Here is a 27,908-nt window from a genome sequence, read left to right as displayed (position 1 = left end):
TTTTTTTCCTTTTGTTTTAATCATTTATTACTTTAGAGCTAATTTGGCATTGAGGCAGCTAACATACATATTCAATAAATAAATGGTAGTTCCAAACTTGGATAGACATAGACTTTACAGCATGGAAAGGTCCTCCATGAATTCTTCACTACTTTGAGGCATTTGTAGTTTCTCTGTATCTCCATTGCCTCTCCTTTGGCCCAATCCCTCCAAACATAGTTGCCAAAAATTGGTAGCTTCATTTCCTGTGTTTCTGAGGTAAGAAACATAAAAGAACAGAATGAAGAAAAGGTCTAAGTATCCCTACTGTAAACCCTAAGAAAGGTTCTGTAATTTTTTAAAGCAAATGAACTCCCCAAATTCAGAAAAAAAACAAGGAATCCTACTCCCTCCCTCATGTGTGATATGACACATACACTTTGATTCCTGCCTCACACTTTAGGGCTCTTGCTCTTCCAAAAAAACATTAAGTCCCCCCAAACTGCGGTGTATCCTTGCTGTAAGGAGCAACAAGGGATAAAATGTATTTGTTATTCCTATTTCACTTCTGCATCCACCTGGAAGTTTATAGTAAAGTATCTGAAAACACAGTCATATGCAAATTACTTGTTAAGGAATTGTCTATCTTGGATATTTTAAAAAGTTGACAAGATTCCTTGATTTGAAGAAAGCTGTAGACAGACTTGCTTCCTAGAACAAGAACAGTATTCAACTTCATCTATAATGGTAAATAAAGTAATACTTGTAAGCATATTTGCATAATTATTTAACAGACACCCAAATCCTTGCTGTATTAATAACATGGTGATTACCCCTTTGCTCCTCCAAATAAGTTCTCCGGAATTATCACTAGAAGCAGGAATTACTCCTTTCCTTCTGCACTACAGTCCGGGCATAGCTTTCTTCCTTGAAATCACTCTGTGGCACAGTTAGGAAAGCACCAAAGATACCATTTCTGATTCTACACAACAAACCTGACCATTTCTGGTCTTTATTTATTGAATATAATAAAATGGTTGCTTAATTATTTTGCAGCTTACAGAGCAAAGAAGAGCTGATCAAATTGTCAGCATCCCGAAAGCTTCTTTGTGCAATCATTTGATACTAGTCATTGTGGGAAGAAATGTGGAAAAGCTGGCTTGTCAGGGCTCCCATTCTCTAAGAAGCTCAGCACATGCTTGTACCAAGAGGCACAGATAGAGTTTTCAGTATGTATCAGCTGATTAGTTAATATTCCCTGCCATCCACCTATGTTTCCAGTTCAGTGAAGCATAAATACCTTTTTTTTCCTCCAGCTGTTGTAGCACAAGAGAACTTGGTCTGGAAAAATGGAAGAGAAATAACATAAAATTGATAGATACATAACCACAGCAAAATAAAACCTGATAACCATTTGTATTGCTTTTTACAAACTATGTCATTTAGAATAATTATAAAAAGCTCTGATTTCTAAAACCATTTGCCCAGGGGCATGACAATTTACTTCTTTTTTAACATGGAAGTTCAGTTTGTATGAGAAAATAGCAAACATTGCTCTAAAAAAAAAACCTCTTTTCAGATGCCACATTTTTTTTTTCAAGAGTTTTTTCTCTGGCAAGAGAGCAGTTGTAAAAACTACAATTTATTTTCACAAATGCTCAACATTTAGAGCCCAAAACCTGACTATAAAGATGGTCATAACTTCTGTTAGGATGGAATTCTAACTCTCTAAGAATTAACTACCACTGGATTCCATGGAATTTATTTTTGAGCAGATGTACAGGGTTATCCTGTTAATAATATAACTAATCTTTGATTTCCCCAAAACTGATTTTTAGGACTTAACTCTTCACTTTCTAGATTTATCAATCACTCAGTAGCAAATAAGATATGGAAGATTTCTACTACAGAGTGAAAATTGCTTATAGAACCAAAATTACATTACTGAATGTTGGTGTTATCAGTCATGATTTTACACTCTGATTCCAAAATACACCCTATAGAATTCTAAGAATGAGAAAAAGATAAAAGATAAATACATTGGTTCACATATCCTGCTAAATTATAGTTGGTGTAATCATGAGTTTGTAATTAGCCACAATTGGTTGGGTACTTTTGCCATACAAACTACAGTATCTGGGCTCACATATCTAAGTTATGTTTCGATTTGAGCTTGAGTGTATTATGTGAATTGAACAATTGTATTTAAAAGACCAGAGAAAAAGCTCAGATAAACTGTGAAAAATGTAGTTGTAGTTGCTGTCATCAGCATCACCATCATCACACTACCGGACCATAATAGTCTATGAAGCAAAATGTACCAGTTTATCTGATTCCATGGTTTGCTTATTTATGGCAACAGAAGAACAAAAAAAGTTAAAATACAAAACATCCAACATAAAAACCTTATTCATACCAGAAATGAAAAATAACTGGATTTTGCTCAGATCCAGAGATTTTTAAAATCAATTGCTGTAGCACATTTTGCTACTTTTCTGGAAACTTCAGAATATTGATCATTTAATAAGAAATGCAGTGGCCTGTTTAGACCAACCAGTAGCATTTATTGTACTCCCTTCTTTTTTTTAGATGAAGAGTTCCCACAGCCTTGAAGGTTTGCCACTATTTTGTAAACCTTAACCTGTTTGAATATATCAAAGGTGTATAACTTGAGGCCCCAGGGCGACATGCAACCTGAAATACCTCAGGGACCTCCAAATGTTATATAAAGAGAACATTATTAAATTCATTCTAATGAGTAATCATAGCAAATCTATTATTTTTAGCAGAAGAAAAAAAATCGAATTTAGTGGAGAAACCGGCACGTCACTCAAAGTACCCAAAATCAGAACCTGTACCTTTGTATTTGTCTCAATACAGATTTTGGAATTTCTCATGGTCAACCTGACTGCTTTTGTCAAGTTGCATTATGAACGTTTTGGGGTGAAAAAAGAAGCCCTACCTTGTTTGAAACCCCTTGTCAAGAAAATAAGTTAACACTTTTCCTTTCACAGATACAGTGGTACCTCGGGTCACGAACAGCTCCGTTCGCAAAATTTTGCCTCTGTTCGCGAACGCCGGATCGGGTGACGAACAGGATCCGCAGCCATTTTCCCTCCCGTGACACGTGGTCGTGGCTTCCTGTAGGGAGGGGTACTCTCCCTCCAAGCAATAACCGCCTCCCCACCCGCCTTCCTGTCCTCCACGCCAGAAGTCGCGTCGAGCAAGGTTAGTGTTCTCCCTCTTCGTACTATACTTTGTTCCATATTTTTGTGGTTTTAAAAAAAAAAATTGTTCAGAACGGATTAACCGTAATTACATTGAACCTTATGGGGAAATTTGATTTGGGATGCAACCAAAATCAGGTCACGACCAAATTCGGAGGGGTCATAACGGATTAACCATATTTACATTGAACCTTATGGGAAAATTTGATTCGGGTCACAACCAATTCGGGTCGCGACCAGAGTCGCGGAACGAATTAAGTTCGTGAACCGAGGTACCACTGTATCTCTTAAAATCATCATTTGTAAGGCATCTGCAGATTCAGACAACAAATGAAACACCTTTAGAAGTAACATGAAACTTTAATTTTATTCTTGTTAGACATCCAAAAGTATTATTATAAATACAAGATACATGAAGAGATTGCTATAGTCTTTATTTTATAAAGTAATATTCTGTAAATACATTTATATACACAATTTACAAACTTGTTTAGACAAATATGTTTCTACATTCTTGGAATACTCCAAGTAATTTAGAGAAAAGTATCAGATTTGTTTGATTTGGCAAAATAAAGTCAAATGAAAAGAAAGCTGTTGTTTGTTTACATATGAAAAGCATGGAATTAAGATATACCGTATTTTTCCATCGATAAGACTATGCTTTTTTCTAAAATCGTTACACTAAAAATTGAAGGGCGTCTTATGCAAGGAAGTAAGCCGAGGAGAGAACTGCGCGGTTGTGAAACTGCCCATACTGTGTCTCTGCAAACAGGCTTCCTCCTATCACTAGCCTCCAATCATGAGTGCAATAGCTTGTCTCTGCAGACTTCTTCCAATCACGAGCCTTATGTAACTGATGTCAGCTGATGCTGAACAAACCAATTGGAGGAAGTCTGTTTGCAGAGACAAGTTATTGGCAGTTTCACTCGTGATTGAATGTAATCAGTTATGCAAAAGAGCATGGAAATAAGAGCTGCAGAGAGACCGTTTGGACCTCCTCCCACTGAGTGTATCAGGTAAATGTTATCGAATTACTAAATAAAGATGTGTTCTGCTTTATCTTTAAAATATTGATTTCTTAATTTTGGGTTGGAAAAGTGGGGGTCGTCTTATACATGAGGGCGTCTTATAGATGGAAAAATACGGTACGCAAAAAAACAGTTGATTAAAGGAACATGCCATTTTGGTTAAGTCCTTTTCCAAAAATATTCTGTTGACTGAAATTCAGAAATAAATTTTAGTGAGAGTCAATGAAAGCCCTTGCCTAGACCACAACCCAATTTTGTGCAACATTCTGTATTCCATTCCATCAGTGTTTTACAGGTTTCCACACTAGTGTGCCCTGTTATTTTGTGGCACTAGCTAGGTTAGGAATAGGGGCCCAGGGTGCCACTTCAAGCAGGTACAAAGAGGTTGACAATACATCCCTGCAAAATGTACATTCAAAAGTCCATCCTATTCAAAGATCTCAAGACTTAAATATTTCAATATCCTACTTCTTACACAACTTACTTTATTCCTTCCTCTTGCAAAGCAATCCCTAACCATCTGACTTTTAAACCATCCAGTTCCTCCTCCAGCCTTGATGTGGAATATTAGAACTGTTACATCAATTGTGGCAAAACTACTGCTAAGCTAAGTGCTTCTCAGTGCCATTATAGACAGATGTTATAAAATGAGCCTGATTTAGAGGCTTTCAGTAAACGCCAAGCTCTGTGTCTATACCACTGTTTCTCAACCTTGGCCACTTGAAGATGGGTGGACTTCAACTCCCAGAATTCCCCAGCCAGCCATGCTGGCTGGGGAATTCTGGGAGTTGAAGTCCACCCATCTTCAAGTGGCCAAGGTTGAGAAACACTGGTCTATACTGAGTTTTATGTGCCCTGCTTCCGCATTTTATTTTCCTCTGGTGCTGTTTTTATTATATTGTCATTTGTGCTGTAGACTTTTAGAGTCTAAAGCACAAATAAGGTATGCTAAGCTGCTTAGAATCAGTTTTCATTAGAGTGGCATATAAGCCCTGTAAAGTAAAGTAAAGTAAATAAACAAACTAACAAAACAGGGTCAGGGACAGAGCTCTACATACAGCAGTTCTGACTGGGGCACTACCAATGTTAGTTCAAGTACCTGGGGAAGCCCATCAGGAATTCTATGTGCATAGATCAACATACTGCACAAGCTCAATATCCTGTTAATTCATTAACTAAAACATTCTAATCCAGGGAAAAGACTAGGCCATTCAGGTTGATGTTGATGAACTGCATCAAAGCACAAACTGAATGCCACCTCTAGCACAAAGCAGGTTAAAAAGAAGTAATGCTAATTGCATGGACCCTAGACTTGCTATGGTTGAAGTTCCCTCACATTGGAAATAGGGTGTGAAGGACATTCTCTCCACTTCATCCTGCTTCTCTCTGTTCCAGAGAACTGGAAACTGCTGGAGAAACATGAAAAGGTGTCATGAGTAAGAAAGAGCAAGTAGGAAAAAAAAGGAGTCAGTAAAAATGGCTACAATTTTGCATGTATCATGCTTTCAGGAAGCTTGTCTACTGATAAAACCAGATTTGGAATAAACATTTAAATATGAAATGAAATACCAATGGCAGTAAGACTGATTTTTAAAAGTCTACATTCTTTTAAAACTAGCATACATTGCATATATTCACCATTGCTTGCACAAACATGTTCCAAAATAACAAATACTGCTCACTATTGTTCTGTGTTATAGACTGATAACTTCAATTTCAGTATTTGAGCTATTTTAGAAAACTATAAAAATGCTGAAAGTGGTGATCAAGTACCTATTCCAATATACAGCAAGTTAAGGTGTAACATGATTGCAGTCAAAACTGAAAACTTAATCTAGCAGAAGAGCCTGATATGTTAGTGTATTCCAAAAAGTGGAATCTTAGCTTTTGGTCAAGAGACATATTAACCTGAAAAGGCAAGCATTATGCAGCATTAAAAGTGACATTACACAGTATATTTTACAATTACTCAGTGATCTTGCCTGTGTTAGGTGTACTATTTTTAACATGACCATAGAATGAATTGGTTAAATGAATGGACCTGCATCCATGTCAACTTATCTTTGCCACAGATTCATATACACATAGATGTAGTGCAAAAATTGATTATAGATTAACAGTTTCTGAGAACACATTTAAATATGAAATTAAAAACTATCAGGGTGACAAGCGATTCAGTGAACTATTTCCTTCCTCAGCTGTAGAAAGTTTGACAGTTGTCAGCTTACGAGGAGGATGCTGAGGGCTCTTGCGAAGATTATCATCCATCTGCAAAAGCAACATAAAGGCCAGTTCAGATATCTGAATAAAATAACTTTAACAACATTGTTCACATTGTAATGTTCAGTTATTTATTTTACAAGGTAATTCGCAAGATACACAAAATAGTGCAAATTTTCTGAGTTCAAGGACAACAGACCAGTTAATGAGTTCAATAAATCACCTTATTAATGTCATGTATAGTTTTTTTTAAACTTCAACAGCTTAACTGCAATTGGCAAGCATGTTGTTTCTTGTTTATTCATTAACAGAAACAGAGATATGGTCCTCTAAAGATTACCTTGTCTTATGTATGAGATACTTTTTAATGAATTTCCCATCCAACTCTCTGTAATGCATCCCTCTTTTCATCACTGTTCTGCTTCTGTGGGCATGATTCATTCAGCTGAACTGACTAAATACCATTTCAGTTACACCGAAGTTTACAGAATGGCATCACACATCATAATACTATGCCAGTAACATAATCTGTACATTTTATAATGTCATCACATGAATTAGAACGTACTCTCCAGTTTATCTGCAAATTTCTTTTCTCCTCTCACAGGGAGTTAAGTGTAAAAACCATGCAGCTTCCCAAGTCAGATAAGAAAGCAGTTTAGAAATAGGTGGAAAAATGAAAGAGAATACTCTTGACTTAAAGTAGAGTTAATACTACTTTTTCCCTGAGATCAAACAATGGAGAGCAAAAAGTACCATTAATGAAGTTAGAATATCTGCCAGTAACAAAACAGGAAATGAGCTTGTTAAATGTTTATTTAACTACAGAGGGAAATTAGAATCTATACAGACAGCAATTTTGAGCACTGCCCAATCATTTAAAAAGTTTATGTCTTCCACTGATACTGACAAACAGCAGAATATCTGCAGTTATATAAAGCAAACCAAGTTCTGCCTTCTGCCAGACAGAAGCTAAAAATCTTCTGCCTAAAGTCATGCTTAAAAGAATTTGTATCTGCAGAGAGAAACAAATACTCAAAAGTTGACTGCTCTGTCTTAGTTGCCAACCTCCCTCCCCCCAAAACCAAGCTATAGATGATTAATTGCATCTAAATGAAAAGGCGAAGGGATAGTGACATCAAATGGCTAGATAATTTAATTCTGCTTTTGGTTATTCTTTTTGATTATCCATCTCAACCTGTTCTTATAAAAGACTCTTCAGGGAAAATACATCACTTGATCTGGATAAATAACCAGAATTAAACTCAGAAGGAGCAAGTATCAGTAGTGTACCTCCCTCTATTAACACTTCAGTTTAGATTACAATCTGACAACTTCTGTTAGGAGATAACTGCTTCTAATGATCTTGATTGATAGTCACTGTATTTATGGAACCTCTCCTTTATCTCATGGAATATTACTGGATGATTTACTTCTGATCTTTATTATTTACCTAAATTTGATGTTTATTTCTGCAAGAAACCTGGGCACTGGGATAGTTGAGAACAGGTGGTTAACAGTCATATTGGAATCATACCTCCCCTAATGAGACCCAGGGGTGGTTTAGGGCTGTTAATTTCAAGTGGATGTTATTAAGACACCCCTTCATGCTCACTGAATGCTCACAGTGCTGCTGAAGCTTTAACACTTCATTAAAAACTCATTAATTTATATATGCATTCACAGATCAAACATTTGTGGAGATATACATTGCTAATTTCTTAGTATTAAATTATACCCTTCTGTGTATGTAATTATATGGGGTGATCTAAATGCCAAAAAGGAAATTTAACCCTACTAACTAATCACCTGAGCTCCAGGGAAATCATTGTTCCTATTGTACTTAGAACAATGTGTTGAATTCTTTCTGGGCACTGCATTTTAAGAAGGGCATTGATAAACTTGAGGATGTCCAGATGAGTGCAACCGATGATAAGGGACCTGGAAGGAAAAACTTAGGAGGAATAATTGTAGGATTTCTATATATTTTGCCTGGAGAAAGCTGTAGGAAAACATGATAGCTAGGTTCAAGTATCTGAAGGGCTTTCATGTAGAAGATGGGGCAAAAATGTTGTTTAGAAAACAGGACAAGAAATAATGAATTTAAATTACAAGGAAGTAGATTTCAGTGGACATCATCAGTGGAAAGAAAAAAATCTCAGCCTGATTGAGGCTTTTCTATCTAATTTGTGCTGCCCCTAGGTTTAGAGAGAGCTAAAGCTGAAATCTACCAGAGTCTTTGACACCACATGACAGATGGATGCTATAGCCAACTTTCAGCTGTTTCGAATTGAAATCTTTTATATCTACAAACTACTTTTTCAACATTGTTGGCCTAGCACACTATAGAGCCTTATCTTTGGCTCATTTCAACACCTTACCCCAGGAGTATTAGATGGGAGGTAAAGTAGGACCCCATTCATTGAAAGATGCTGTCCTTGTGGTTGGCATGAACCTGAAACCCTATTATTATTAATATAATTATATTTTGATCCCACCTTTTTTGATTACATATGTACAGGCAGTCCTCAGGTTACTACCACTTGTTCAGCAATGGTTCAAACTTGTGCAGCACTGAACGAGGGGGGTTTACGATGAGTCCTTGGAATTCTGGCCATCACAGCGTCCCCACAGTCATGTGGTTGCGATCATTGCAATTTCCAATATTCCCTGCCGGCTTCCCTCAAGTCAATGGGGAAGCCAGCAGGAAGTCGGAAGTGAGGTCCTCACTTAACAATCTGTACAGTCCTCACTTAACAACAGCAACCTGGCAGCGAGGCTTTTATATGCACAAAGGTGGGAAGACTTGACATTACCTACAATGGAAGAACGGATGGTGAAGTTGATGGAGCTGGCTGAGAAGCCGAAGCTGATGGTTTTGATTAGAGAAAAGACACTAAGTAATTTTAATACTAATTGGAAGCCTTTTTTGGACTTTTGGCAATGAAATGATGTATGGATTCGATGACTAGAAATAATATTGGACAATAGAAAAAATGAAAGTTATGTTGTAAACTTAGAGTAAAAGTTTGGTGTAAATTGATATTTATATCTGTTGTGAGGAAAGTCAGAAGTCATTCTTTTTTGTACTTTTTTCTTCTTTCTTTCTTTTTGTACTTCTGATTTTGTTCTTTCTTTTCTTTTTCAATCTTTTTTTCCTTTTTCATTCTTTATCTTTAATATCAAATTTTGTTAGTTTTTATTGTTCTTATCTTAAAATCTAATAAAGTTATTTGAAAAACAATGATGGCAACCTAGACTGCCGGAACTGTCATCACTAAGCGACATGGTCACATGACGTCACGCTTTATGATCACGTTGCTTAGCAATGGCAATTCCAGTCCCAATTGCCATCATAACCCAAGGACGAGCTGTAAAACTCAAGGCGGAGAACATACCTAATACTCCTGCCTCCTATTTTCTCCACAACAACCACCCTGTGAGGTGGGTTGGGTTGAGTGTGTGTGACTGGCCCAAAGTCACCCAGCTGGTTTCAAGGTGGTCTAAAAGTCTTCTGGTTTCCAGGCCAACACCTTAACTACTATACCAAATTGCTCTCTATTGTGTATATTTTTTCACTACACTACACCGAATTATGTGCAGACATACTTTCACCATCACTTAACAAAAACACAATCTTTTATGAGAGAGAGGCGATCCATTTCCTATTTGCAGATTGGAACCCTACCATCACCGATATGGTGGCTAAGTTTCTACTTTTAGTGATTTCCATAAGAAGGCATAAGATGTCCTAATCTTGGAGTGATATTATGAAATCTTTTATTTTATTGAATTTTTCTTTTATGTTTTATATTGTTTTATTATAATTTATTCAACTTCTCTTTTCTTGTTTTTATGTCTTAATTTTTTAGGTTTTATATGATGATTACATTGACTTTGAAGCATCTGGCCATTGCTTCTGAGGTTTTTTTTCTTACCTTGCTGGTCAGTAACTTTAGTTAAATGAATTTGGCTTCTGTGGAGTGAAGGGTCACAGCCAGGTTTTGGTGAACTACTATAGGTGAAGCAGCCTGCCACAGCCCCAGAGCCTGGGAAGCCTATGCTTAGTCACTATGTCATAAGCATGGCAGTCACTCTTGTTAATTCATGACCTGAATGTCAGTCTTTGATATAAAAAAAAAAATCATGAAGCAGCTGAAAGGGGATAAACCTTGTATATTAGCATAATCACTTCATTTTTTTCATATTAATACATTACTTAGTTGCTTGAAAAGAGTTGGACTTTCATGTCCTTAAATTATCTGGGATATTTTTATTCTGAGCCATCCAGTGTCACTAGGTGATGACTATATAAATGTATATAAATAAATACATAGATCTATATTGAAAATGATATTGCTGACTGCTGAAGACAGAGTTTGTGTATCCATGTTTAATTACTGATTAAAGTTAAAATTTCTCCTAGTTGAGCTAGTTCCTTTAGAATTTACTGCTAATTTTTAGTTGAGTTGGATGAAGATCTCTTTAGAGAATTTGTTTTCATATGTCTTTTGCCAGAATTCCTACTATCTATTTGTCTATGAAAAGGCTAATGAGACCTTTATAGAACATCAAAATAGTTTAAACATACTCAAACGTTTCAAATGTTGGAGGCTGAATCACAGCCAGAAACCAACCTTCAATATTTTACAATTTTAACTATCCCCAAATACCGAAAAGCATTTTCCAGGGGCTGTTCTAATGCCTGGCCATCTGCTTTGTTAGATGCTAGATTTAATAATATTCCATTTAAACACATTTGTTCTACTGACTCTGGAACTACTTAAATCATTGGCTGCACTTCCCCATATTGCATTTTTATAGAAATATACATAAGGACAATTTTATATCTTCCCCAATGTTCAGATGACTTTTTTCTTGTCCTTTATCAAATAAACTGAAATCATAACTTGTTAGGTACTAGATTCTAAGTGCTAGTTAATAAAACCCACCCAAAGATTATAGTGGATCTGCCTGCACCTTAAGTGGCTTATATTTTTTATATATATTGAAGAATTTTATGTTGGTTATTATGTGGCTTGTCCAGATTGTACCCAAGTTATGTATTTACTTACCATGGAAGAAAATACAATCAACTCAAGTACTGCCTATCCCTCATTTTTAAATAAAGCACAGATGCTGAATTGTTAAACTTACATAATCTAATACTGAATACTATCAGTCACTTCAGAACCTACATTATTGATAAACAATAATTCAGGGTTCACTTATCCAGGACAATGGCAGTTTCATGTATCTGTGCAACAAAACTGCTTCAGTAAGGCAGAGAGAATGAGCTAAAGTTCCACTATTAAAAGGAAAAGCAACACAAAGATGATGAGTGGACAACCATCCTTCTCTCGTTTCTTCCCTCCTGCAGCCCATCTTCTCATATGTTTCTCTGCAGTGAAGGTCACTTCAAGCATCAGAGATTGATTAAAATAAAAGCAGATGAAACCAGATGCTTTAGGAAGCACCCCAGCACCTGGGATGGGTTCTGCTCTCCTCATTTCGGTGCCCCTTTCTAGTTCTAATTCTCTTTCCAGCTGATTAAAGACAAAATTACTATCATCAGGGCTAATTTAATTCCTATCTATCAGTTAGAAAATCAGAATGAACAAGAACCTTTTCAATCAAATTAGATTCCTTGTTCACGAGCTGTGTGAGTTTCTGGAGATTCGCATCAACTGTATCTTGACCCTCTGGAGAGGTGCCTAAATAGGCAAGACACACAGGAAGAGAAAGAAAGTTAGGAGCAACCAAAAATCCTTTTATAAAACCTTTCAAGAATTTTCACAGGGAAAAAGTGGCACATACTGTATGCTAATAGAGTCCTAAGCCTTTACCATTTTAAAAGCCCTTAAAAATTTATAAGGCAGATTCCAAGATTTCTGGTGAAGAATTTATTTCCAGTGTAGACTTAGTGCCAACAAGCATTTGTAGATTTCAAAACACACACAGGTGTATGGACAAGTGTAGCATTTACCTGAGAAGTTTCGTCTAAAGTAGCAACTCAGAATATCATCACAGAAGCGACATAAATTGGGAAGCTGCTTCAGATGCTCTTGTAACTGGACTTTAAGGAATGGTATTTTATAAAGAGGAGCAAGAAAACCAAACACGAAGGCATCAAGAGTTGTAGGTCTAGATATAATAAATAGATGACACTATTATCTCAAATCTCTTTAAAAACTTCTAGAAATAGAAAAGTGAAATGTTATGTTTGAAAATTCTCACAGGCTGAATTGATAAAAACGTAACATGCTTGACTATAGAAATCTATGATGTCATTATTTCTAGCAAGACTGTATTTTGTGATAATGACTACAGATTACCTTCATCGAATGGGCTTAAACCAATTAGTTACAACCTTCAACTAAGCAGTTTGCAATTGGTTGCAGGCTATACATATAAAGCAGCAGTTTTTCTGAGGTGTAAAGATGTTTACAGCAAGTAATATCAGCTGTCATAGTGTCAAATGGTCCTTATATAAAGGAATTGATAAATGAGTAACTCTGTGCCAGACTTTGATGCTTAGAACATAATCTACATTTCATCAATCTATGTCATCAAACTAAAGTTTGCTTCTTATATAAAGCTAAACAGATAAAAGCTGCTCCAGTGTAAATCTTTACCATAGTGCCCCAGGAAACCTAGATCAGAACTTACACAACTTAGACAAGTTAGATAAATCTCTTCCATGGCAGTATCATTGATTGAGATATGCTAAAGTATTTTTTCTGCACATCAATGTAATTATGGTAAAGATGTAGGATGTAGGAAGACAGCATCTTGAATGCTATACAAAAAACAACATCACTTCAGCATGCAGTGCACTGAAAATGGAAACACACAGAGGGTGTGAAAGCAGGATCTGTGCAGATATGTCCTTAGAAATAACTGGACAGTCATGGTCTGGTTTAATAATCTAAAGCAATCACCAACAGCAGCATAAGAAAGTGCCCTAGCAGGAAAGCAGATTTAACATGTAAACTAGACTACTGTTATCTACAATTCAGTTCTAAAAAAGTTCCGCAAACTGGAAGGGTTTTTAGAAATTTAATATTATTTTTAAAATGGTAATCAATGAGTCCATTGCCTGCTTGAAAGAGGGAGGAAATGATTAGATTAGGTGTAAGTAACCTGTTGATGATCAAAGGCCATACTTTATACTGTACATGGTGTGTAGGTGACCATGCATATGGCTCTTGGTGATTAATTTGGCTTTTTGAAATCATTGTTAAACCTCTTTTAGAGCTTACACTATAGATTTCTTGCTTTTTTTGACTCAAAATAGTGGAAAACTATGCCACTGATATTCAGTGTGCAAGTATGTTATTTCATACAGAAGCCAACCTTACCTACTGAGTTCTTTTTAAAATTATTTTTGATTAGTCATTTAGTTTATGGTGATCACTAGTTGAATAAGAATTTATATTAAAAGCTGGCAAATCAAAAAAAATCTTCCTAATGTAAAAAGTAAAATAAAAACATACTTTTAAACACAAAATATAACAGCAATTTAAAAAAGTATAAATATTCTGTACTCACTTATTTCCAAAGAAAAATGGAGATGAACCCAGTCTATTTGACAGAAGATTCAGACATTCCTTTGCATCTCTGTAGATCTAAAATGGAGAAAAGCTCATCTGCACAAAACTTTTCCAGGTACTTATTTCAAATCAATGCAGTGTCTGCATAACAAGCAGGGAAATACACATTATTTACATTATCTATCTATATCACAATGTTAAAGAAGATACAGCTTGCTGTGTTAAATATATACCATTACAGACACTGGCATCTGCAGCCAAACACAATGGTACCAAAATGATGTGCAGATGATGATATCATCAGGCAAATGCCACCATCACACTCTTGCGTCTCAATGTTTAATACAACTACTTAAGTTGCAACATTTGCATGATAACACTATCACCCACATGCTGTCATTTGCTCCTTCATGCAACACTTACAGAATATCTTTATTAATCTTAAAACAATTCTGGGATCTTGTATGTCATTTGTGGAAACATACAAAACACCACAGTTGTACTTATTCCATTATATACTATCTTATTTTCTAAGCTTTTACAGGATTTTTCTTTCTTGCTGATTCATTTTATTACCATATTACTCCTACATACCAAGAGTAGGAAACCTGCATTTCATTTTGAGGCAGGAAAAATAGTAAAATTGACGTGAATGTCATACCACAGGCTTGCCATAGTTTATAAAACTAAGAATCCTCCCAAAACTAATGAAAAAAAAAATTAGCTCCATGTTGCATCGCTGTTCCACCTACTAAGTTCCTTGAGCTCTCCAAAAATGTTGTGCAACCCGCAGCCACCAAAAAGTTGCTCATCCTTGATAACCTAATTTATTTACCATAATTTTCAAGGAAGCTACCCCTGAATTTTGTAATGCTTCAGTTTATACAAAATGCAGCAAAATGTATATCTTGAATGTATTTTTGCACCTGAACAAGCTGTCAAATGTATTAATAGATTTCAAAGCACTGATGCTAAAATCAGAGTGCTATTTTATGAACCTGCCAATTTTGACTAATCTAACAAGTTCTTCAAAAAAATCATACTTAAAATCATTTAGCATAGATCAACTATGCCTTACTAATAAGAGACTCTGCGCATATCATACTGCAGATTAAGCGCTGCGGCACACACAACTCATTTTGCCCAGTAAGCCACAATGTGTAATCAGTGATGCAGTAATATCACCAAAGTGGGTAGGGCCAAAGCATTCATTTTGTTCTTTTCAGGATGTTCTGGGGTGAAATTGCCCATGCTGCCTCTTAAACATTTCCATCCACCAAAAAAAACCCCAAATCCAAAATGTTAGCCTGGGGCCCACAGTGTACTGGGGTTTGTGTGTGGCTCATGGGCTGCCTGTCCCTGTACTATTGCTTTGTGTATCATGTTGGTGGGCTGTAGGAGTTAAAAAAAAGGTATAGAATATTCATTTATTTGTCTAATTTATATAGCTGCCCATCTCACAAAGCCAGTGACTCTGGGCAATGTACAACAGAGCCAAAACAATTAATAAATACCTAAAACCATTATCATTATTAATTATTAAAAACATTAAAAATTATAAAAACAGAGCTAATACAAAAAACAAGAACCACCTCACTAGTTCACCTGTCCCCTGAGGTCCCCAGGTCTGCTGACATAACCAGGTCTTAAGGGACCTTCAGAAGCTCAGAAGTGATGAGGCCAACCTGACCTCAGGGGGGAGAAAATTCCATATCGTGGGCACCACAGCAGAAAACAAAACCCCACAGATAACTAAATCAGGCCATCTCTTATTTTAAGGGACACCCTAATTCATATTAACTTCTAATACATGTAGAGTATCAGAAGATATACTGCTCAGAGGTCTCACGAAAGCAGTAGGAACGATAGCAACACAGATAAAACCAGTCTGTGAAGCGGTTTCGCAACTGTAGACACTTATCTAGCACTATTTCTGTGGTGAGAATTCTCTCCTACTAATGCTGAACAGGTTGCAAAGAATGTTATGTAGAAGCTCTGGAAAAATTTCCTGTATGACAACAATTGTTCTCACTTATTGTTTTAATTTCTATTTTGAAAAAAGCCCATGAAGTGCTTTGGATTTGATTCCAAAATAATGCTTTGGAGTACACAGAGGTATAAACAAAGCATTTGTCTGCAACTCCTTAAAGCAGTTGCATTTTTTTTTCTTAATTTGTATAGCACCATATTTGATTAAACTTATTTTTAATGTTAATAATAAACTATTTGGGAAAGTGCAGGGGGGGGAGAGATTAAAAAAATAACAACTGGTTTAGAAGGCAAATGGGCTGATTTTCCTATACAGCTCCACCAAAAATCAAGGTGCCCTCCTGCAAAATTAGGCCCCTTCTCATACATACTGCATGTGGACACAAGAAAAGATTATGTTCTGTCCTGATAGAAAGGTAAATAATGTCAGACAAAACAAGACACCACTACATTCTGAAGATTAAACATCTGCCGCCATATAAAGTAGAAAAGTAAACAACATTACATTTATCATGAAGTTTTGGTATATCCGCATCAGTTTTAATTGACTAAGAAAATTTACCTGAACTTCTACTTCAGTGATGCTATAGAGTGGAGGTCCTCCCTTTGTCAGCAAGATCCTATTAAGAGCTTCCCTGGACATCTTTCTAGGCAGGTACCAACTCAATGGAAATGGAATCCTTGAAGCAAACCATGGTTTTGTCACATTATAGTAATTATCAGCTTCAATCCAAAAAGTATACAGCTGCACCATGAAGACAAAGAATGTTAATGTTCAAGAATGAAGGCACTTTCTATAAAGAACCACAACATTCTTTTAATTTTTAAAAACTAAAAGCAGACTTCATTGCTGAAGCTTTTATCTCTAGATCAAAATATAACAGTTTATAAATACATACAGTAGATAGCCCAGATTTATGATTAGTAAAATTCAGCACATTTATTATAATCAAATGGCTAGAAATAGCATTTTTCTTCCTCTAAGAGCATATTCTTCCTGAAATATCATTTGTGTAATTAGGTAGTAAAAGTAATAAATTTGAAAAACATACACGGTAACAATAGTTGAGCACATATCACACCAACATATGACTTGTTTTGAACATGGTTGCTGAACAGGCCATAGCAGTTTGGTTCAAACAGAACAAGCCATAATAGCAGGGTTCATGAATCATGCTAACCAAAATCAAAATAAACAGCATTATGATCTAGCATGATGTGTGAATGCAACTTTAAAATTCCAAACAATCTTGTAATTAGCTAAATGATTATGACATCACAGGCTTCAGTTTTACAAATTGCAGACAGAAATCCACACAATGAAAATGTCAAGAACATTTGTAGTTGTTCTTGCTTTGTGCCATTTCACAGGCAATATAAAATCCACTTATTTTGAAAACAATATAACTAATAAACTACTGCTTACTGCTGCTGCTTGATTAATTTCATTTGTTTTTCTACATTTGCAGTTCTATGTTTTGTATGACCCATCTAGAGAAAGCATATAAATATTTTAATAAAATAAATGATAGTACCCTTATACCTTCTAGTTGTCCTTTTGAAAGATTTTTAATCAAATCTCCATTTACAGTCTGAAGTAGCACAATCCAGACTTAGGTTGAACCATTGTTTTTATGAAGTAGGCCGTACAATTGTAGTTTACAAAGCTGATTGAGCTTCTGTTTCAGATGACTAAATTAACCTCATTTTCAAGTATAAATTTACATGTTGATTGTAAAGAGACAATTCCTTAAGCATTTCATAGTGAATACACACAAACACCAATCCCAAATTAAGCCCCATTAATTTCAATGATAGAGAAGAGGAGGAGGTTGCTAAGTTTTACAATCAAATTCAATTTAAAATTAACAGAACATGCAAGCGAGATGTGCTGCTTGTGAATGGAGATTGAAATGCCAAAGGTGGAAATATTAAGGAGGAAAATGTTGTTGGATTGTATGGCTTAGGAATCCAAAATGAAGGAGGATACCAACTTATCAGTTGCTGCCAATCTATGATTTCTTTATAGCTAACACTATCTTCCAACAACCAAAATGATACCTGTATCCATGGACAACACCAGATGGAATAGACAGAAATCAAATTGACTATATTATTGCTAAAAGAAGATGGAGGAGTTCAGTTATAGCATCAAACACATAGCCAGATGCTGAATGTGGAACAGATCATGTATTGCTCATGAGCAAGTTCCAAGTTAGGCTACAGAAGAAGAAAGACAGTCAGTTTCCACAAGACTATCTTGAACATGAACACACACACCCACACACACACACACACACACACCATTTTGAAAAAGAACATCAGGAATCACTTTGAAGTCCTGAATTAATTGACACAGAAACAGAGGAACTGTAGAATGGACTTAAAGAAATTGTTTAGGATGAAAGTGAAAAGATGAAGAAACAGAAGAAAGCAAACTGGATGTCAGAAAAAAAAAAGGCAATTGCCAAGAAGAGTAGAGAAGCCAAAGCCAAGAAAGACAAAAATCTCAGGAAGGAACTTAAGAGTTTCAGAGAACTGTTAGAAAAGACATGAAGCAGTATTAAAACAACATATGTAAAGACATCGAAGGTGCAAGCGGACAGGAAAAAAAAGAAAATCTTCCAAAAGATCTCTGAAGGGGGTTCCAACCTCAGATTGGCATGCTAAAGGATGCCAAAGGACAAATAATAACTGATTCAAAGGAGATCAAAGAAAGGTGGAAGGAGTATATTGAAATACTGCACAGTAGACATGTCAATATCCAAGATACTGTAGAACATACTCCCTATTTACAAGAATGTTTAGAAGATGAAGTTAGATCAGCACTCTGCTCATTACCAAGTCAGAAGGCTACAGGAACTGATGGAATACGTCAAGCAATACGTCAAGCAACGTCAAGCAACAAAAGAAGAATCAGTAAAAGTTCAAACCAAGCTATGCCAGCAAATCTGGAGAATGACACAGTGGCCAATAGACTGGAAAAGGTCAATCTACATTCCAATACCAAAAAAAGAAGACTTAGCATAGTGTGCACACCTATCATACAATATCCTTAATTTCACATGTTAGCAAAATAATGCTTAGGATCATCCAACAAAGATTAGAGCCCTACATGGAAAAAGAAACACCAGATGTCCAAGCTGGCTTTAGAAAAGGCCAAGGAACATGAGACATTATTGCTGATGCATGCTGGATAATTGAGAAAGCCAAAGAATATCAAAAAGAAGTTAGTAAGAGATCCATTGATTATAGAAAGGCCTTTGATTGTGTTAATCACATCAAGCTGTGGAATGTGCTTAGAAAAATGGGGATCACAGAATATCTCATTGTCCTAACACTAAATCTATACACAGGTCAAGAAGCCACAGTACAGACAGAACATGTTGAAACAGATTGGCAAAGGAGTGAGACAAGGATGTATCCCCTTATTTATTCAACCTATATGCTGAATATATATTAAGGGAAGCTGGATTGGAAAAGATGAGTGTGGTTTTAAAACTGGAGGAAGAAACATCAATAACCAGCACAATAGTGATGACACTACTCTTGATAGCTGAAAATGAAAAGGATCTGCAAACTCTAATAATAAAAGTCAAAGAGTACAGTGAAAATTAAAATTAAAACTAAAATTTTAACTAATGACAACAGGTACAACAACCAGCCTTAGATTTGACAATGAATATATTATGCTACTTCGGACACATTATGCAAAGACTTAGCTTTCTGGAAAAGGCTCTAATGCTGGGAAAGATGGAAGGAAAGAGAAGAATAGGATAATTAGCCATAAGATGGATGGGCCAGTTACAGTGGCAATGGTTACACCACTGGAAGACTTGAAGGACCAGGTTAGGGACGGATTGTCATGGAGAAAATCTATCTATGTAGTCACTAAGAGTTGACTCTAACTTGATGGCACATAATTAATCAATTTCAATGAGAAAACTCCAAAATATTAACTTTGGCACATGCAGTAGCTCTGTGTGCCTAATCTTAAGAGTACTATCCACTTATTCTTAACTTAGTGCAAACCTATACAGACATGAAATTTACTGGCCCATTGCTGAACTTTATCCTGTCTTTTCTGAGTCACTAGTGAATTCAGTATTGTTTATGTATCTGCAGTGCATGCTGGACAAAAGATTGGCTGAGTACCGCTTTGCTCCCCTCATTTTTAAACGTGTTGCCAAAGTCAGGACAGCCATCTGCCAATCACGCTTCTGCAGCAGAAATGGAAAGGGTGCAACACCGGGCCTCTGTTGGATGGCTTTAAGCCAGTTTGTGTGCTGTTGCTCCAACAAACCATTCTGCATAACAGGTTTGTAAAGTGTTAACTCATTCCCTTGCCGTTTTTCTGAGAACGATTCACGGTCCTTCATTTCACTGTCATGTTACTGCAGCCTTGCAGAAACCAGTAAGGACAGTAGAAAAAGTATTCACAACAATATAAGCTGAACGTTTTAGTGCCATAGTGCAAATCCACCCAACTTCTGACATAGCTGCAGGTCCCTTGAGTTGCTCCAGGTATACATCCAATGAAACACGTTTCCTTTAGGATGAGTTTGACCACAAGCACCCACCCTTATAGATGTATTTACACCAACACAGAAGTGAGGAAGTGATTAAAATAACTCTTTCAAGCCCATTAGGAAATGAATAGCAGAATGGTGACAGAAGAGGCTTACTAGGAACGGAAGGGGAGAGATGTGCCCGCATCACATGGAACATCTAACAAGCTCACTGCTAATCACCTGACTTCACCTCCATATCAAGGACAGTGAAACATACCAACCTTGCTGGGTCACAGTGAGTGGGAAAACATTACTTCCACACCGATACAACTTATGTACAACTTAAGTCTGTCAGTCACACTTGTGGGCCAGGGACAAGAGGAAGGCAATAATGTGGAGACAGGGGAGGAAATGACTGTACTGTGGTTAAGTACAAGTTGAGAGACTGTTTCTTACCATAGCAGGATGTAGTTTTTCTTCAAGCAGTGCAATATATGCCAGTGTGTCAGCTCCTTCCTTTGAAGACAATTCATAATCAGCATTATACTTCTGCCAATAAAAAAAGACAATGAAGAGTCATATGAAACTTTCTAAAAAGTAACTAGATGTAACAATTTGTATTTCACTAAACACATGGAATAATAAATAAAAATAGAGTTTCCATCTTTATTTTTCCTTAAAATTGATTACAGTATTTCAAAATATATATGATATTCTGACTATAAGCTTGAAATGCCTTTTTGAAATGTTCTGAATATGGAATATTCTGTTTTCAGTTTTTGCTTTGAGACTGGAACCAATGGGCTTTTTGAGAGTTCTGATGTCTATAACTGGTTTGTGTTTGTCATTTTTAAAAATTTCTTTAAGCCAAGGAGACTGGAGAATGCATTAGCCAATGAAACAGCAGGCAAGGTTTCATCTCTATTGCCACTGGATGGAGCTAGTTGAGGGGAGAGCAGGTGGTGGGGTGAGAGAGAATCAGTTAAAAAATGAATTGGTATTTGATGGTAGGTAAGTTAATTGCTGTTTTTAATTTTTTTGCTTTGAGGAAATTAAACTACTTGGGTTGCAATATAATACTATTGTTCCTATGGCTTCTGTATGTGTTTTATTTTTCAGGCATGTTACCAAATACCAAAGTGCATACTGTGCATATGCATTCCAGATTACGTTGTTGTGCTGCTCTCCTTTCAGATTATTAAATATAAAAACAATGTTGCATTGTCTGTTTGTTGAATTTTAAAGGCAGGTTATCAGGCCCAAGCAACTAACAGAACTACCTACTCTCATTCAGTCCTTCCTACTTCTTAAAACATCAGTGGGGCATCTTCAGCAAGTCTCATTATGGATACATTTGACGTCAAGAGTCAATTATCAATTCAGTTTTCTCTGGTGGTGGACTCCATATTATAAAATAAATTGTTATTGAAGTTGAAGCAAGCTTGCTTCGAACTACAGATAAGGAAGCAGGTCAAGCTATATTTTCTCAGCTGTTTAATGACTTATTTTAACTTTCATATTTTGTATCAATTAATTGATTTTTTCCAAAATGGATGCTAATTATGTTTTTACTGGGTTTTTTAAGATTTTTTTTATCCCGCCTTTATTATTTTTATAAATAACTCAAGGCAGCAAACATACCTAATACTTCTTCCTCCTCCTATTTTTCCCACAACCCACAACTGTGAGGTGAGTTGGGCTGAGAGAGAGTAACTGGCTCAAAGTCACCAGCTGGCTTTCATGCCTAAGGCAGGACTAACAGTCTCCTGGTTTCTAGTCTGGTGCCTTAACCACTAGACCAAACTGGCTCTCTTTTACCTATAGGTTGCTTGTTCAGAATTCTTATCTGTTATATATAAATGTATATCTGGTTTCATATACATGTTCTCAACCAATATAAAATGTTCCGTGTTTATATATTATCAGGAAGCCTCAAGGTCATAAGCAAAAAAGCATATTTTTGCTGTTGTATTATTTGTGAAATATCCTGAAGTGACTCTATTCTTTTTAGTTCTTTGTTGGCTCAGTTCTAGGGCTGTCTAGGTAGCCTGCAAAAGGTATGTATAAGTGTTGCTTACATTGATTCAATGGGAATCTCTAAAATATATATTATCATCTTGGCCAACCTTTCGAAGATTGGGTAGTATAATAATAGCATGAACTACTATTTACTATATAACAAGAAAAAGGAAGAAAGCAGCTAATTTCTAGTTTCTATTGTTCTATGATGGAACATTCAAAACATTTCAAATTGTATTCCATCAGAAAGTTCTGATGAAATTATGGATTTAGGAGACACAATTCGGTTCTTCAGTGAATGTGCATACCAAGATCCAATTTCAGAGTAGCTTCCCACAGGAGTAAAATATAATTCTCTCTGCTGACCAGATGCTATAGTACAAATCAAGCCGCAGCTATTCCTAACTGCTTCACCATCCAGGAATTTTACTTTAAGCAGAAGCCTGTGATTTGAACAAGACAGCTTGCTTTCTCCTGGCTCTTTTCTATGCTAGTTTCTGTTAGCAGAAGAGTTAAACAAAAAAAAGAAGGAATTCCAAATGCCAATAAAAAAATGCTTTTTATTTGCTCTGATATGTTTCAGAAAATGTGTTCTTTTTCAAGGACACTTCTGGAATGTCCATGAACTGACTCTGTCAGTTTGTTCATGGACATTCCAGAAGTGCCCTTGAAAAAGAACACACTTTCTGAAACATCTCGAGCCAAATAAAAAAACTTCTTTTTACTGGCACCTGGGATTCCTCCCTCTCTCTTTTGTTTACTTTACTGCCTGCCTTTTCTTTAATTGTTTGGAATTCTACAAAGCCTGACATAACAGCAACCAGGAAAGGGGGAAGGCATATCTCAGTATTAGAATATCAGCTTCACATGCTGAAGATCTCATGTATCTCCAGGAGCACTAGAAAAACCTTTGCCTGAAAATCTGCCAGTCAGTGTCAATAATACTTGCATAAATCTGACTCAGTGATGAGACAGTTTTCTAGGTTTCTACTTGACTCCTTTAGGGACAGATTATCTAGTCTGATTCTATTCACTCATATATGCTAGAAGAGAAGACTACAATTTTAGAGTTTAAATAGTATTCAACTTTTCTTTCCACATGGACATTTCAGACTGTTAGGCACAACAAAATGTTTGCACGTACCCTGTTTCTATTACATTCTATTATATCATGGGGCTATCAGCATTTCTTAAATCAAACACATATTTTTAGGGCATCATGAAGGAGCCCAGGAAAAGATGCAGCTTCTTTGATGAATTACTGACAGGTGTGATATACACACATATACACACTTCAAATCACCTCTTCCCCTTCAAATCTGGATTACTGTACAACCTTGTATCATACAGTGTTAATCAATAAAGTGAAGAAAATCAAGAAATATAATTTTCTCCTTTCTTATCCTTTTTTTGCTTTGTGTTTCTGAGATTGTAAGACTGATAACAGGAACTTGTTTTTACTGATCTTTTATAAGCCACCTTGAGTCTTTTTAGCTGAAAAAACAGATTTAAAATGCTTTGAATAAATCTGCCAATTTGCTTGGAAGCAAGAATGTATCTTTAAGCATATATCAGTTTGCAGTCACTTCATGAAACAGTGCTATATATTACTACCACCACTTAAATTAATCACAGATTTGGATTTTATATTGCTCGCAAGAGTTTTTAGAATTTGAAATACTATAAAAAATCTGGCATAAATTCAGCCCATACCCTTGGATATTCTTGATTACCCTGTCACAGATTGTGGTAGCTAAGAATCAAATTTGTTGATATTATCACCTCTGTATTCTATGAAAATGGCCCCTTCATGTTGTAATCTGTAAACTTAGTTCTTCCTGTTTTTAGAAACTGGATATTACTTCTTACTTTAAACAGGTAGCAGTGCATAGAAGAACAAAGATAAATAGAGACACCGCAATCCCATATCCTATGAACACCAATGCAGAAAGATCTGTACTTTGTAGTTAGTATCAGTGCTAACCAATGGATGTGATATAACTGGAGAATCTTCAGTTCCAAAAATTCTACTTCTCCATTATACCCCTAATAGAGCTATTGTTTGTAGTAGTCCAAACCTGATATAACTACAAAGTTATAAAAAAGTACAAATAGTTTACTACTGATACTGTCCATTTAATGTAGAAGATTAAATGAACGGGCACCAGTTCCTCCGGTATTCCTGGGACAATAACTATATACTAACAAATATAAAACAAGCCAAGAGTATACTGTCTTTAATCTTTAAACATACTGAAATAGGTAATATTATTTATGAAAACCCACCTGTTTTCTTAAAAAGTTTAATATTTTTGCTGGCTGAGAAATAACAGTGTCATCTGATAGCAATAATGGTATACTCCCTAAAAAAGAGTAAATCAGACAAGATCATATAATACAGAACGTAACTGTATTAATGGTAACTTAACAGAGCCTAAAGTTTGATTGTGTCAGATACTGATCAGTTCAGTATCTAAAGTCTGGGTTACATCAGATTGTTATCTCACCTTATTTGTCATTTAATGTTTATATTCAATTCATGCTTTTGTAATAATGCTTGTATTTTGTACCTTTGATAATGTATCAGTGTTTGGATAGGTCTTGATTCTGTTACTAGATAGATATAATAACTCTAAATGTTGACAATCTACTATCTTACCGTAATTCCTCGTATATGATTCATACGTAGCCTTGCATAGTGCAGTTACATTTTAAACAACAGAACTGCATCAAAGCAATTCATTCAATATTTTGCTGCACTTGCCTTGCAACATGGTGCTGGTATAAAACCAGATTCCATCCACTGTTTGCTTTGTCTAACAGATTACAAATCCGGACTATAAACCAAGTCAAACCATTTTCTTGCTTAGCTATTTAACTGTCTACATATATGTATTTAGTATATACATTACTTAAAAAGTATATATGTAATCATTACTTAAAATGTTGCATAAAAGATAGCATACACTTTTAAAATACTAAAGCAATACCTCTTGGTGCTTTCCATGCATTATCTATTATGCTGACTTTCAATGGTGCACCTGAAAATCTGGCATAAGTCTGTAATAAAAGTAAAAAAACAAAACAAAACTCAATAATGCACCCTTCAGAGTTTTTTTAAAGTGAAAATGACTAGTAAGCTTGGAAAAACAGCAGCTACTTATTTCATTCTCAAGGTTCATGGTACATACTTGCATTATGCTGTTGCCACAGTAAGCATCAAAGCTTCAGTAAGCAATAGGAAAGTATTCATTAATTCTGTGAATTTCAATGGGATAGCAATTGGCCACCAGAAGAGAACTAGGTTAAAAGAGCTGTTTCTAAAATATATTGACCAACATTTAGAAGGCAAATCCATTTCACGCCCAAAGATGTTGAGTCCCGCTTCATGAGACTGTAAATATACACATATGGAAATGGAAAATATCCATTTGCAATTTTCCCACAATATGAGGCTAGTTTATCTTTAGACAAACAATATAGCAGTCACAAATGCCAACACTCACTTTTTCAAGTCATTATTTCAGTACCCTAAAGCCTCAGAATCAGTCCTGAAAGAAGTCCAGGCTTCCAAATTAAATTACAACTTTCCCCAATCCAATGCCCTTGAATGCACTACACTTGCAAGTCTTATCAATCTCAGTAAGAATGCTCACAGTGCTACAGGATATTAGGATTTGTAGTGCAAGCATTTGAAGGGCACAAGTTTGGGAAAGGCAGTGTAACATTGTTTCCTGTGGAGCTTCTGTGACGTGCACAGAGGTATATCATATTTTCAGAGACCAGACAGGTAACTCTTTCAGTTTAGCCCATGCATATTTGCTCAGAAGCCAGACTGGTCATGAAACTTATTTTTATAATATATCAAGAGAGTACTTCAGACACATGGAATCTTGCGATATCTGCCAAAGAATGGATTTATTGTGGCGTAAGCCACCGCAGAATTAGTATTTGAGGAAAAAAGCCATGCTGGTCTCTGAAGAAAAAAAATGCAAATTCCAGGGTACTACCATCCCATATAAAAAGGAAACAATAAAACAAAATAGTCCAGAAATTTGATCAGAGGAAGTTTGCAGTCTGACGATGGAAAGTGCAGATCTAATTATATATTCATTAAATAGATGCTGCAGGTATCAGATTACACCAGCTTTCCCAACATGATGCTTTCCAAGTGTGTTGGATTATAGCATCCATCATCACTGTCAAGCACGGTGGCTGGATTAAATTAAGCCCGGCATTAAAAGCAATGCCTAATTACTCAATCTGGGAGCTGTAACATCACGTCCCTGCGATGCACCAAGCTACAGACCGCGAAAGCCTACGCCGCAATATTTAATCGGTTTTTATTTCCCTCCAAAACTGATGCCCCATTTATGCGGACTCGTTTCAAAACTTTCCGGGGAAGCCAGCCCAACCGCGGCCCTTGAAACTCTGAAGCTCCGCTTCCTCAGTTCCACTCCAGGGGCGGCGACCGTGCCCGCCGGGCCGGTTCTGACACCGGGCATACAGCAAGCAGAGGTGCACATGCCTCCGCTCCGCTTCCGTGGGACGTCGCCTTATGGCAGCAGCTCATTTCCCCTCCCCACAAGTCTCTTGGCTTTCGCTCGCGCGACCCGGCCAATCCCCCGTTACCATGACAACGAGGCTCTCGGCGTGCACCGACGGCAACCCCCAGTCGCCGCCCCAGCAACTAAGCTCCATTGAAGACGCCATGTTGACACAGTTCACCTTTGCCCTCGCGAAGCCCCGCCCCGCGAGTTATCCTCGCCTCCCCGTAGGTTGGGCGCTGAAGGTTGCCGCCTGCGCCTACGGCCGTCTGTCTCGCGGGCTAGTGAAGCGCGTTCCTGTGTCAAGAGCGCGCGCGGCCTCCCTGACAGGTACGCTAGAAAGGCAGTCGCCTTCCCCAAGCTGGTGCTCCTCATTAAGTTTTGGGGTGCAAAAGATGGGCGGCCACAGAGGGGAGCAGTGAGTTCGTGTTTTGAATCTCTTTGCTGCCATCTAGTTGTCGCCTGATTCTTGGCTCTCAAAAATCGGGTAGTGCTCAAATACGCTGGGCTTCATCTTCCCTTCTCCACAGCCAGCATCACCTTTTGGGGGATGATGGGGGTTAAAGTCCAACCCACGTGAAAGGTAATCCATTGAGGAAAGCTGCTGTTGCCGTTCGCCAAGGTCCAAAGCGAACAGCTGGTGCTGTTGAGACTGCTGCACAAAAAGCTTTTGCTTAGCTTTCAGAAGCTTCGTTTTTGACAAATTCATATTTTACGTGCAAAATAGCGTTAGTGAAATGTGGCGCAGCTTTGTAGCATGCATAGATTGGCAACAGACTTCTCGTTAAGGCCACCTCAGAGTTTTGTGTAGACTGTCTTGGCTCCAATTAAGGAG

At 36.7% G+C, this 27,908-nt stretch overlaps 1 protein-coding gene across 1 annotated transcript; it reads right to left on the bottom strand.

Moving 5' to 3' along the window:
* On the bottom strand, positions 1-27,266 carry MTX3 (metaxin 3). Its single transcript, XM_088129941.1, has 11 exons — positions 27,159-27,266; positions 25,517-25,586; positions 24,813-24,889; positions 20,964-21,056; positions 16,559-16,741; positions 14,006-14,082; positions 12,441-12,598; positions 12,080-12,168; positions 5,063-6,502; positions 1,280-4,945; positions 1-253 (listed from the first exon to the last, which is right to left on the bottom strand). The coding sequence occupies exons 1-9, from the start codon at positions 27,237-27,239 to the stop codon at positions 6,392-6,394; spliced, it is 939 nt and encodes a 312-aa protein (XP_087986067.1). The 5' UTR covers positions 27,240-27,266; the 3' UTR covers positions 1-253; positions 1,280-4,945; positions 5,063-6,391.
* Between the last annotated feature and the right edge of the window lie 642 nt (positions 27,267-27,908).

This window comes from Python bivittatus, unplaced genomic scaffold (genome assembly GCF_059951505.1).
Source record: "Python bivittatus isolate LINGU-HERP-01145 unplaced genomic scaffold, Pbiv_v1 ctg000850_np1212, whole genome shotgun sequence".
NCBI lineage: Eukaryota > Metazoa > Chordata > Lepidosauria > Squamata > Pythonidae > Python > Python bivittatus.
Note: the sequence above shows the minus strand (reverse complement) of the source record. Positions and strands in the feature narration are given on the sequence as shown.